Below are 14,134 nucleotides of genomic sequence, written 5' to 3'. Positions count from 1 at the left end.
TTAAAGTTGTTTACTATCAATTAGAGTGCTTTGTTTGGGGACCTTTCTAAAAGAACAAGTCCAAAAACTTGTGTTAAAAACGACAGCAAATTGGGTGCCAAGTAGACCTAAATTTCCGCAGCTGTTCACAGCATACATATGCAGGGCAGGCAGTGGTTGGTTTGCATAAGCTTCCTCACACTGTGTGTCCTTTAATCTTAGTGTCTGATTGTGACACTTAAAGAAATATCTTTTGAGAAATTGTAGTAATTGTTTTTCTCTAGTCACCAGATTATATCTGGACTATATTAAAAGAACCAGAACTGTGGTAGCACTCTCTGTGATGCAGGTATATCCAAGTGGGAGTTGAAATAAAATGTGATTTCACCTGATGATACCTGAGCAGCAGCCTTCATCCTTCTCTCTTCTGCCCCCATGGTAAAAAGAACTGTTTCTTTTGCCCAGTGAAGGATGGAGTACAACAGCTAGATTCAAAAATGCATCTAATGCATCTGTTCTATTCATGCTTTGTTTTGGTTACCCAAATCCAAAAATAAAACTTTCCAGTACTGATCTTTGGATGGACCTCTGTTCAACAGTTGCTGCAGTTTTCAGAGCTGTCTGAAATTGCCCTCCTGTATCAAAGAGGATGCAAAGGTGGGGCTGGGACTGTCTCATTTCTCCATGGCTAGCTTTGTCTACTGGGCTGCAGTTGTGCCATGACTGACCCAGTACTCTGGGGTATTTCATGCACTGAAACATGCCAGCAGAACTGGTGATCAATCTCTCCATCTAAGAATAGCAGGTTTGGTTATTACCTTTATGGACACCTGAATCCTCTCAGATGGAGCAGAGTTGGCCCACAATTTAAGGTAGCTTGTACACAATTCCAATAGAGAGAAAGAGGAGACCGCATTCCTTCTGAAGTGTGTGTGTGTGTGTGTTTATGTGTGTGTCTTGTTTAAGGATCTACTCTTCTGTAAGCAAGGCTAGAGGATCCTGCTGCTCAGAAAACACAACTTCTGGATCCTTCATTAGAAGACATTTTCTCATATATAATACATTTGCTCATATATTCTGTTATCCTGTTCAGGAGAAAGTATGAGTTTTAAACTGTCTTGTACTGAATTGTTCTTTTTGACTATCACTGAGCAGAAGGGAAGCATCTGCCCAGTGATCTTGGCTTTTGTGGACCTGAGGAAGGGCCTGGTTTTTATCTGGAGTTCAGGATTCCACTTGTGATCACATACATTAATTTTAAATTGAAACTCACAACCCTTTCCAGGCTGGACAGGACTTAATTCATCAACATGAAGTCTTCATTCTGTAAAATGTGGTTGTATTACCTTTCAAAAACATGCCTCTGGAAATAGATCTTGAAATATTAGTTATTCATATAAACAAACCTGAGGAGTTTTACTTCTTTTAAGCACGATTTTTTACAGCTGTATGATAGCTTCTGTTTCACTAGATCATCACTACTCTTGAATTCTGTTCCCATTTCAAAGAGTTTGGGATTAATTTAGATACAATCTTAGTATAAAAAAAATTTTCATAATGTCATTGAAACAATACTCATACCTTTTATAGCAGAAGACACATGTTCTTAAAAATTGCTTACAGCGGAGTTGTTTAAAAATTACTTAACATTATGATGTGATGGCCTTTCTCATCACTTTATCTTTTTTCTGATATCCTTTGTAATCCAAAACTGCTTAAGTACATGATGCTTCTGGGATGAATTTTAATCTAATTTTTTATGGTAGAGCCCTTTAGAATATTTTTTTTCTCCATTTGTGCTGTGCTAATGACTTTGGAATTTAAAGGTCACTGTAAAGCACAGTATGTTGGCTGAAGGAGCCCATGCAATTTTAATAGTGCTTAGCAGGCTGGTGAAAAGAGCAGTCTTTAACAGTGTGCATGTTCTGTGGGAGTTAGTGCTTTATGATGTGCAGACATTGAAGGAAGAATGCCAGTGGACTGGAAAGTTGTTACAGCTTAATGATATCCTGCAGTTCGATAAATGCCAAGGCAAACCAACCGTGCTCATTTTCAACCTAGGATAAATTGATTTTGTGATAATTTCTTACATGATTAAATAATGTCTTATGTCAATATGATTATTTTCTCTTGCTACTCATGTAGCTACTTGTCTATGGAAACTTTTCCTTTTCAGTGCACTTTTCTTTTGCCCTGAGAAGTTTATGCACCATGAGCAGGTATATAGCAATGAAATGTAATTAAAAATTGGTTGTCTGTGTGGGTGGGTTTTTGTTTTCATCTTCCCCCTCCCCCCCTCCTTGCCTCCATGCCATTAATTAATCCAGCATTAACCAGCCTCAAAATAACAAGATATTTAAGGGAGTGGGTTGTTTGGGTTTTTAGGAGATATTCTCAGCATGTCTAGGTATCAGCATTCTGCTCCTGGTGGTGGGTATAAGGCTAGGCCTAAAGCACAGCATTAAGATTTGGTAAGATATTTCAGGAAAGAATGCACATTGCAAATGTCAACATATTGTTATGCAGAAGTAAAATGAAAATTACCTAGAGAATGTTCATTGCTTAGAAGTTGTGGCACATGGAAAATAAGCTTAGAAATTATTACTTTCTTTTTAAAATAATTTAGTGTTAGCCATAAAACTGCCCAAACCAATATAGTTTTCTCTGCCCTTTAACTTCATTACATCTTTTTTTCTTCATTTCCTTGCAGAATAATAGAATATATAGTTTGATATGGACTATGAGCATTCAGTCTGTCTTCCAGCTTTTAATGAAGTATCTTTGCAGGGAAGAGAGATAACTTAAAAGAAATTAAATCCTCCATTTTGTGAGGTGACATGCTTTGAAGGTTTTTTTTTTTTTTTGATGTGTACATATGATCTTTCCAACAAGCTGAATTTGACCTAGGTAAACTTTATTTGTCAACTCAGAGGTTTAGAGCACTCCTGCCCACTCTGATTAAAACAAATACAGTATCATCTGTTTGACTCCAGGCTCTTCATGAGTGCTGCCTTTTGAAGATACCTGGTTGGTTTGTTGAAGTTACTACTTACATTGTAATATTTTACATAAACTGAAATGGTATTGGTAGTGCTCGGGGTGTGTTAAATAGAAATTCAGCTGAGGTAAGCAGTATTGATAGGGTAAGCAGTGGTGAACATTAACTGAACTGTCTTTAGTGGTGCATGGAAGGGTTTCCTCTTAATTTACTCACCCAGCACTGTGCTACAGCAGGCAAAAGAACTTTGCTTTGCTCTGTTTTTCTTTGTTTACTTTTTTGTGCTGACATGTTGAATACTGTTTTGTTGTCGGAAGGAAATAATGAAAACTGGTTATAGAATCATAAATGATGTGGGTTGGAAGGTACCTTAATCTTGTGCCATTCCCACTGGCAGGAACACTTTCCTCTAGACCAGGTTGCCCATCTAGCCTGGCTTGAACCAGCCCATAGCATTGATAAATTACCATGTACCAGCTCTTCTCCTGTGGTGCGACGTACTGAAAAAATCAAATCATCATGTGCTTCAAAATACAGTAAGGGCACAGCATGTCACCTGCCAAGTGCATTAAGGAAACAATTAAATTGATCTCTTAAATTCTATTTTGCTCTTCCCATTTCATTTTTTTTTTAGAGAAAGTTCCCATTTTGTATTTCCCATAGTGCTGGAATCAGGCAAAGAGAAGGTTTTGGAAAGGCTGCAGTACACATCACTGAGCTCTGTCTGTCTGGTACCCCTTTCTGGGGGTATTTTTTTGTGTCTTTCTGTTTCCCATATGCCTTTTCCCAACCTGTACGTGTCATTTGGCTCATTTAAATAAATACACAGGGAAAAATACAATTCAGTGGAAATCCACTATAAACTCCAGAGTTTAATGTAGTGGAATTGTAGTGGATCATGTGGTTTAAAAGAAAGAAGACATTAGAGTAACAGATGTACAGATAGTTTATGTGGATTCAACTTACTTTCTTCCTAGTATTTCCTGTGATTACTGATTTTGAGATATGACCAGGAATTAAGTGTAATGCTTTGGGCATACTGAAAATGAACATGGTTTGTAACTGGATAGAGCTGGTGCTGTATCAGAACACAAGTTCCATCTTCCTGCTTTTATTAAATAAATTGTGTGTATATCTGTGATGGAAACCTTACAAGATCTGTCAGGGAATGGGAGAATTTCATATTTACAAACCCAAGCTGGTTGAAACTGTCATCATCTTGGTAACAAATAGTGAAGGGTTTTACAAACACCTACTGAGGGAAGAGAAAAATATGTGAGAATTCTTGTGCTTTATTTTGGAATCTGAATGCCCAGACTTGTCTTCCTCTGAAATAAATAATTTAACTTTATGAACATCAACAAAGGGAACTTAATGCTTTCAGCAGATTCTAGTACTAAAATAACAATTCTTCAGCAAAAGATTTTTTTTTATAAGCAGCATTATTTCAACCAATAACTTTCATAAACTTGAGATTGCCATGCCAGTTTCCATTAGTGCACCATGTATGCATTAAAGATACCAAAACAAGTGGAGTGTACCTATGCCAGGTGTGATGGCAGTGCCTAGAGTAACACAGTATTGACAGTAATATTTTTACTTTGGTCGCAGTGTGGATGGGGCAACTGGTTTCATTTTCAAGAAAATTCTAACACGCCACTTAAAAATCAGTTGTAGTTTCATGCTCAGTTGGTATTTGTACCTCAGACATAAGGTATAAATTTGTGTCTGAATTGTCTGCTGTGTTTGGAAAAATACTGCATTTTTTGAACAAGGTTTCTTCATTATCTTCATTTCCTTTTGCAAAGTAATACTGAATTTAATCAGCAACTGCACTTAGTTGATTGTGTCAGAGCTTTGTGCGGATTTAAATTCTTCAGTCTGTAGTAAAACTTGCCTGAGTTATTTTCAGGTAAATATCTGATTAATTCTAAATTCCCTGTGGATTTCTGTAGCCCAGAGTCCTGTCTATTTTAAAATAAATACATTTAAGAAAAAATTCTATGCTTCAGTGGATTTTTCAGACAAGGACTGAAGCAAGTCCTTATAAATAGCAGAGTTCATAAACCGTGGGTAAGAGTCTCTGTGCATTAAGGTATAAATTTGAAGCTGTGCGTCATCAAAGGTGTGTTGTGAGGGTTCCAGCATATTTCGGTTAATAACTTCTCTTACTCTGGAGTCCAGACTGACCTGTGTATTAAAATAGAAAGTCATGTAAATAATAGTGAATAATACAGGTGGGGTCTTATTTTTCATTCATTGGTTGAAAAAGCCATCTTTTTTTAAGCATTTCAGCTGGTGTCCTACAAGACTGTAAAAATTGCTAAATAAACTTCTGCAAAAAATGATTCTGTTAAAATTTGAGTGGAGTAATATCTTGAGTATGGGTAATGTCCTCACTGAGGTACCTTATTGGAACAAGGCTGTCTGCAATCCCATTATTACTGAGACTGATGGGTTATTTCCAGACCAACTTCCTGCTCTGTAGTAGAGAGCATTTATAATTTTTTGTGACAGTTCATTTCCTGGAGAGTTGGTGCTGTTGTAAAGAGGCTGAGTTTGGAGTAAGAGTATGACGCAGGTGGACAGTGTAACCTGGGAAGCTGTTTCTTAATCAAATTGCTGTTAAAAAGCAGAGTGAGTTGATGTGAACCACAATGTAATGATTCCATACAACATACAGTAATGTAATTTTTTTTTTTTCCTGCAGGTCCTATGTGTCTGTCGAGAGACATTAGTATTGCAGGAACAGACTGGGTAGATTTAAACAGCATTTTTATAAGTACATAAGTATAGCTGGCACAAAAAAAAAATTTAATTGCAATTTTGCAAGGATGTTGAAAGGTTTCAAATTCTAGCCTGCTTGGCAGGATTATATTCAAACTGTACTGAGGTGTCTTTGAAACTTGGCATATTTGCTAACAGCAAAATAGTTTTGAAAATTTTGGGGAAGTAATTGTGTTTGTTCTATGCCATATTTTGTCAGCTGCTCTGTGAGAAATTTGTCTTTGAAAATGACACTATTTGTGGTTACTGTGCTTTTGGAGAAATGTATACACCCTCCTCTGAGTGTAAGGAGAAAAGAAACTGATTTGTCCAACAAATAAAATTTGAGTTGGGCAAGGTGAATGTGATCAGCCATATATTTGTGCCTCAAACTAAAAATTCCACATCAGCATGGCAGGGTAGCATAGGAAGAACTTCCTTACAACCAATGAAAGTTTTGACCATCTCACCTCAATGGTGGGTGCCTTCTTCCCCTAAATATCTACATGATGGCAGTGGAATGTGGGGGGCGGGGGACAATTCTCCCTAAGTATTGCTGTTGCTTTAAACACATGTTAGAACTAACTGTGCAAAGAAACATCAAAGAATGTATTAAGGAAAGCAATATACCTCCTTTGGAGAGAGGATAGAAATATAATCTTCATAAATTAGTCTTGCTTTTTCTTCAATGACGCTTTTGTTGGATTCTTGTTTTAGTTCCTCACAGGCCATCCAGAAAAGCATGTTTTCCTCGCTGAATTCTGTTCGCAGAAATTCACGAAAAGCATTTCTGCCAGCTGGAGTGAGCATCAACTTGTCAAATGATTGAGCCCAGGCATTTACTTCTTCAAGAGTGGGAGCAGGGCTTAAGGAGGAAGAAGAGCAAGAGGAGAGAAATGAATGATTGTTACTGAAGCTGTTTGCAGCTGGCAGGAGGCATCTGCCCTCACAATGGAACAAAATTGTGAGGTTCATGGGGTTATGATTCCTCGTTTCAGCCACCCAAGTGCAAACTCGTGTAAACACATTTATAAGATGTTTTTTGAAAGTGTGCTTATCAAAAGCTCAGATGCAGGTGATTGCCTCTGCTTTGATGCAGAAATTGCTAGTGCTCAGAGTAATTGTAACAAAGAAGTACCCGTGTAACAGCTGGACATTTTTTCTATCCCTAATATTCCTTGTTAAATTATGGTTAAAAATTGAATGAAAATACATATAAAGAAGCAATGATTTAAACCCTTTGAAAGGCACCCACCTGTATGTTACCATTTTGCAGGTGCTTTTACCTGTTTGAGCATTTCTGAAAAAACTGTTGCCTGACTTTTGGGAGGATTTAAGCTCTAGTTTATTATTTTTGTAAGGCTGAGCACTGCTGGTTAAGCTCATTGCATACTTGCTGGGTGGGAACAGATGTATTTTTAAATTATTTCAGGAAAAAGGGTAAAATTTCAGTTTACAATGCTGGTTTTAATTTGTCATGGGAGTGGGGATGTGCTTACATGCTGCATATAAATGAAGTGATTGAAGTGAAATGAAATGAATGATTATAGATCAGACCTTTGGTTCATTAGGAGGTAAACAGGTGACTTGCAAATTGGGTGTAAATGACAAGTAGATAATAGTTATTTTCATATTTCAGGTAAACTATTGCAATTACTTAGTATGGCTTTTTGGGTTTGTTTCATTTTAGCTTGACAGAACACTTAATAAAGACCATACCTTTCCTCACAGTTTGGAATACCCTCTGCTTGGAGCTCATGAGATGTTCTCCTTGCTCTCTCTTCTTCTTGATTTCTAACAGTAAGACTGAAAAGTAGCAAACAAAGTTTTAGTCAACTTTGTAGAGAAAAACGCTGAACATACACCAGACACTTTTCCTTCTATACTAAAAATAAAAATTCTAAAAGGACAGCAGCTAATGATAGACACATTACCCACAGTTACATTCTGACCTTATTTTTACAATTGTATAAACCTTGAGTGTAGCTGAAAGCTGTTTAGTATTCTATAATGCAGATTTTCTACAGAAGGAACATAGTTCCATAAAATATCTGAAGTTGAAGGGACCCATAAGGATTGTCAGGTCCAATTCTATAGATATATATACACACACACAAATGTGTATGGGATGCATGATGCATACCCTTTGTCACACACCAAATCTATTTATTCTCTGTTTTTTGTAGTGTGTATGCTCAGTGCAATGCTTTTACTTAAGCTGGACCTGATGCACTGGTTTTATATGAGTTAGGTTTCAAGGTAGGTGGGTTTGGATTTGTTTGTTAGCATTTTTTTTCTCCTCAGTTGTGATGAGGGCCAACACTCTGGTTTGGAATGGTGATACAATGAAAGGAAAGCCAGAGTTCAGAAGCAGGACACAAGATTTAAGTGAACTAAAGACTAAAGACTATGTGGTTTTGGAAGGGTAAGCACTTTCAGAGTTCAGATGTAGATACAGCCAGATTGTGAGGTGATTGATTGCATCTTAGCAAATTGCTAATACATGTGTCAAAATGTGAGATCTGGAGCACAAAGAGCAGGTCTGTCATTGCTGAATACCATTTTGAGTATGTCTGAATGGAAACACTTGTTTGTAGCATTACAAAAACAAAGTTTGATGCAGTCACTAGTGATCGCTGACAGTTTTTGATGTCCTGTAGCTGTGAACTCCTGCTTCTTTCATCAAATGTTAGTTAAGATAGCTCTAGTTCTTAAAAATTTCTTTTGTGGTTTTAGATGATTAATTTTCATTTGAAACTGGATTTGAAAATGGAATTTTTGGAGTTTTTTTGGGAGTGGGGACTACATTCAGTTCATCCAAGCTATGGTAGCTTAGTGAGAAATTCATATGCATACACACATGCTATCATATAATCTGTAAAGCTACTTAAAATATGTCAAGAAGAAAAGGTCCCTGTGTTTTTATATTTTGTATTGCCTGTTATTTATATGAAACGGGTCCTCCAGCTGAAACAAGGCAACACAGTTGCTATAACTTCTAGGGAAATACCAAACTTAATTTCTTCCTTTGTATCCTACCTTTCTTTCATGCTAATGTTCTAAGTTTTGCTGCCTTAATCTCTAAGAATCTCATTTATCTCTAGGAAGGTTTTTGGTTAAACCAGTGGATTTTTCTGCCTGTTTTGCATTCTAAACTCTTGGCCAACTCTTATTTGCAGCCTTATTGTTTACTGGGCATCTCCTTCTCTGTCTTTGTCTACCATTAGTCCATAATCTGCAGAGACCTACTTTTCTCTTTGCCACAGCAGTCCATGTGTGGAAGATATAGGAAAGCTTTTCTATTGTTGAGATGGAGAGCAGATAGTGCAAACACTTTTTTTTTCAGCAATATCTGAACCATATGTTCAAACCAATGAACTATGTCAATTTACCTTTAAAGAAAAAAAAAAGAGAAAAATGTAAGTAGTAATGCTAGTTCTTTTTTCTGTTAGGTTATATGGGTCTCAAACCTTTACTACCCTTTTTACCAGTGGTTCTGGCATTTTTTGAATATGTAAAGTGATATGTATTCTCACACACAGGCAGGCAGTGATACTCTTATCAGAACTATTTTTGGATTGAGGGGACACAACAGATCCAACAGAAAGGAATACAGTCTTATGTGATAATGCACAGAAAAGGAAAAAGACCAAAGAAATAACAAAAGCCTCCCTAAGAGAACATGCCATGCTTCAGAAAATTGCTTACAGGCAGGCTCTTTCCCTAGAAATGTACAAGTAAACAATAAAGAGAGTAGTGCAGTACTGTATCCTCTCGGGATCTGGAAGAGTAACAGGCTGGAGGTTTGGGTTTGACTGCAGGAATGAACACAGGCTCTGAGCATCCAGCTGAGAGACTCATTTCAGTTCATTCTAAATCTACTATTACAATATGCTGAATATTGGATGTTCAGCAGCTCAGCAGCATGACTCATGGAGACTGTTATTTTTATTCCTATTCATAATCTTTCTGTTCCAAGAGCTTAGGCTATTTTGAGGAAATGGTCTATGAATGGGGAACATAAATAGCTTAATTACGGTTTGTTTTGCATTTCTTGCTACTAGAAAACAATTGTTTCAAAAAAAATCAGAAATTATTTTAAAGCTGAAACAAGCTACTCTGTTTCTGAGCCTGTATTGGTTGCCCAGATGATTCTGAAATGCTAATAGGAATTATAAGCATCATGAAATCTGGGTACTTTCACAAACCCTATTGAGTAAATTGCTTTCTTTGAATTGTTTGAATGGTGAGATACACAGAAAATGAGCATCCTGGAAAATATCAGGTAAAATCACAAAAAGAAAGTACTTTATCAACAATTTAAAAGGTAAAATGCAAATTTTATATACTATGACGTAGTAGATAAATGTGTCTTATTTTTTCATTTAACTGAAAACCATTTTTGTGTAATGCAGCTCTGGACTGAGCCACTTGCAATTGCACTGGACAGCTGTTGAAATGGCATTGGAATTTGTGTGGGATGATTTAACATACATGCAATAGGACACAAACTGATCCTGTACAGGCAGTGTTAATATCCCTCTAAATTCTACCTTGGTTCACCTTTAAGCACTTGCTGAAAAGCTTGGTAGGATCAGAGCCTGAGTTCTTGGCATCTCACAAAAAACCCCAAACCTCCAAGCAGCCTTTTGTCCTTGCAAAATATTCACTATTTGCATTAGGGAGGGCAGAATCCGGTGTGTCTTGGCTTCTGATGAGCTGAGTACCAACAGCAAGGAAATTATCAGTCTGTTCTTTCCTTGCCTTCTAATGGTGTTCTCCAAAGCATTTGCCACAAGATGCTATTGGAAAACAACACTAGTGGAATAGATTCCTAGCCCAGGCTGTAAGGTTATTTGTGACCTCTTTCCATCATCTCAGTGTCAGGTTTGCTTGCTCTGAAGTGTTTATGTGGTGGATAGTTAATCTCTAAGAAGGATGTACTTGCTGTCAGAATTTTGGCTAAACTCTATGGCTGTTTAAGACTTTTGTTTACTTGAATGCAAGTTCTACTCTTACCCATGAGGTAACACTTTGCCCTAACCAGATACAGGGATTTTGAGTATGGGAAGATTGGCTTCAATTTAGAATGAAATCACTTGGATCTGAAGGAGCTGGTAAGAAAGTGAAGGTGAACACATTGTTAATTTAGGAATCAAGTGATTCCTCCTCTTTTGCTTTGATTGATAAATTCTCTTCCTTAACAGGAGTAGGACTTTTGTAGTGGGGTTTTTTCTGAATTTTTTTCTGCTTTGCTTCTTAACTTCAGCAAATACCCACAGTGTTTAAAGTTTCTGGTCCCAATGATTATCTTCATATGAGTTGCAGGTGCCATGAGTTGGCAATACTAATTAATGACAACAGATCCAGTTACCTTCAGGGGAAAAGAAATGTGCTGGGCACCTGCTTATTCATTTTTTGACCTAAAAATTCTTCCACCTTCCCTACCTCCATTTAACACCTTTGGTGCTGATTGCCAAGGCCCAAATCTAAAAATAAACCTCTGACATATTCTGGTAATGCTTTCAGTTTTTAGTGGGAGCACTTGGTGAAGCTCAGTGCTGAGGTTAGCACAAAACAGACATTGCACAATATTGACAAAAAAAGAGCAATAGAGATACTGTACAGATATTTCTTTTAAAATCTGTTATTTCAATGGCAGGGGAAAGAAGGAGTACGCTGGAGTAGAGGGTTGTGTCTAGTGGTAGAGCACAGCAATCTCTTTGTGTCCCAGATCTGCAGAATTATACAATTTTTTTTCATTGGCTTATGTTGTCCTGTGCAGGAGCTACGTGTCCCTTCCCTGCTATTGTGTTCCCTAGAGGTTTGAATGAGAGGGGTTACCATGAGCAGCTGCAGCAGCAGCACCAGCAAAAGCAGCAGGCATTGGAGCCTCGGTTCCCCGTGCTGAGCTGGGCCTGTGCAGCCCCTGGGCTCTCCGGGGTCGCCGCCATCTGCCGTTTGCGGATCTCCGTCCTCTCTGATCCCATGGGCTGCAAGCAACAAACAAAGGGGCGAGTGAGAAACATCTCTCTCTCTTTTCCTTTTTTGTTTGCTTTAAAAGTCCTACCCAGAAGTGCTGAAGGCCACAGCCTCAAGGGAACTAAAAAGCTAAGTCACTGATTTTCCCCCATGGAAGTTTTAAGGTGTTGAATCCTTTGGAAGATTCACTCATTTAAGTGCTGTGATGGAAGGCAAAGGGCTAATGAATTCTTCAGGTGCCTGGGAATGCAATGAGAGCAAAAGGTACAAGTGAGGGGTCTTGGAGAGCTAGAGCTCTTGGCACAGAGGTGTATCAGCCCAGGAGTTGAAAGGGTTTCCTGAGGTTTTGACTTGAAGGCCATCCTAAGGATAGTCATACAGAATAGAAGTAGTTAGGACCTCTCTTTCTTTTTTCTTTCTTTTTTCTTTCTTTTTTCTTTCTTTTTTCTTTCTTTTTTCTTTCTTTTTTCTTTCTTTTTTCTTTCTTTTTTCTTTCTTTTTTCTTTCTTTTTTCTTTCTTTATTCTTTCTTTTTTCCCCCTGATTAGCCAACTCACAGGCTTCATGATCCTTGAGTGAGACACCTGAGCTCTCCTGAAAATCTGGCCTTTGGTGAATACTGAGGATGTCTTAAACCTGCTGGCTCCCTTTGTAGCAAAGGGTGAAGGGCCAATACTCATTTCTCCATTGAAGGTCTGACAGCCACAGTTTTTAAAAACGTTTGTCTCTGTGCTTCTGTGAAGGTGAGGATGAAACACAAAACTAGATGTTAATAATTACATGGTTTTCACTGAGCCCCCCAGCTGAAGACAGCATGAAACAGTTTTTGGTGGATGCACTGGTTGGTTTTTTGCACAGTTGTAGGAAGCCTTTTTGGAGACTGCATTTTGCAGACTGTGCAGATAAGTGTTGTTGATGAAATGACAAGTCCCCTTGAGGTCCCTGTTCGTTTCTGACCTATCTCTGAGCTTCACATTTGCTCTACAGCACTTAATAGTGCTCTCCCTGTTATGCTGAAAGTTGTGCCATATGTAAGTGACAGATGTCTTTGAGAGATGAAATGCTAGCTTGTACAAAGATTAGTATGGCTTTCTTAATCTTATTTGTATTTGATTTTTGGATACATAGCTAGTCATCCTCCTGTGTCACGACATCCCTTTGTGTGTAGATTTGTTTCAGGTTGCTAAACCTTCTTTTGAGGCATGACAATTGTAGGGGAATTAAAATTAACTGCTACCAATTTTGAATTCTTTTTTTCATCTATAATATCAGACTTGAATCTAATAAGATAAATACTTGGGGGTTAAAAGCTTTTCTTTCTAAAATGTTCATCCAGGTTTAGGAAAAACTCCTGTCTTTACTTGAGGGGGATTGTACAGATGGTGTCATGGACCCAACAGAAGTGTCAGGAGAAGAAAGAACGTTTTTTTAGCAGAGTGCAGCATTACATTTTGCTGCACTTTGGCTACTGTGGTTTTTTCAATGTTGAATTTATTTCTGTCTTGTAGAGCTTAATAATTTTCGTATTTGTGAGAACCGCCCACTCTCCCAAGAGACAAATGCATGACACGGTAGCAGAAGATGCACCTGTGTAGCAGGAGGAATAAAATACAAGAACAACAATATAGACAGAAACTACAATCCATTTTAAAACTCTGAAGGCCCAATCTGACAAGCAATGCCTAAATGACCAGAAATAGAAAATCAGAAAAAATAACATAGCTTCCAACTGTCCCTCCCCAACTTTTCTTATTTCAAAATGTGAAAGGATCACTGAAATGTAGAATGTATTTTTAGATTCAGATTTCTTCCTATCAGATTCAGATTCACATGAATGGAATGAATAAGTATTAATTTCCTTACGGATACCTGTACTTTTCTAAATGGAGCATTTTCACATTTCAATTAGAGAGTGATAGCATATAAAACATTTTTTGAAGGATCATATATCTAACAATATTTCAGGCTGCTTTGGACAGTAAACTATTTTTATTGATTAGAAAAATGTCACTTGGATTCAGCACACAGACATGTGCTGTTTATATAACCTAATACATCCACTCTTAGTTCTGAGGTAATTTATGTTCACACATTCATATCTCTAATTCATATTAATAATGAGTTGGCCTGGGCTAAATATGATCCAGGGTCCATGTTACAGGATGGCAAGGTAGAGAGCTGAGCAGTGGTGCAGGTTATTACAGAGTTGTAGAAACTCCTTTGGTGCACTTAATACTAAGTCCCATAGGACAAAACCATGTCAGGCTGGTCACACAGAACAAGCAATAAGTGATCTATCTCAGCACTGTTTATCTCACTTCAAAAGAGCTTTATTTTATGTATGTAGGTATGTTTCTGCTGCTTCTAATATATCCAGAATTTCACTGTAGGACATGGAAACTTTCCATCA

At 37.6% G+C, this 14,134-nt stretch overlaps 1 protein-coding gene across 3 annotated transcripts in view; it reads right to left on the bottom strand.

Moving 5' to 3' along the window:
• Window positions 1–4,251: 4,251 nt before the first annotated feature.
• Window positions 4,252–14,134, bottom strand: part of RGS20 (regulator of G protein signaling 20) — a 34,876-nt gene continuing 24,993 nt past the window's right edge. For all 3 annotated transcript variants that reach the window (XM_063168819.1, XM_063168809.1, XM_063168800.1), the window contains 4 exons: window positions 11,588–11,736; window positions 7,463–7,549; window positions 6,374–6,608; window positions 4,252–5,167 (listed from right to left, as the gene is read on the bottom strand). In XM_063168819.1, the coding sequence (XP_063024889.1) occupies window positions 4,979–5,167; window positions 6,374–6,608; window positions 7,463–7,549; window positions 11,588–11,736 (660 nt within the window). In that variant the 3' untranslated portion in view covers window positions 4,252–4,978. The remainder of the gene's footprint in view (window positions 5,168–6,373; window positions 6,609–7,462; window positions 7,550–11,587; window positions 11,737–14,134) is intronic.

Source organism: Melospiza melodia, chromosome 1 (genome assembly GCF_035770615.1).
Source record: "Melospiza melodia melodia isolate bMelMel2 chromosome 1, bMelMel2.pri, whole genome shotgun sequence".
NCBI lineage: Eukaryota > Metazoa > Chordata > Aves > Passeriformes > Passerellidae > Melospiza > Melospiza melodia.
This window is presented reverse-complemented; position numbering and strand designations above follow the sequence as displayed.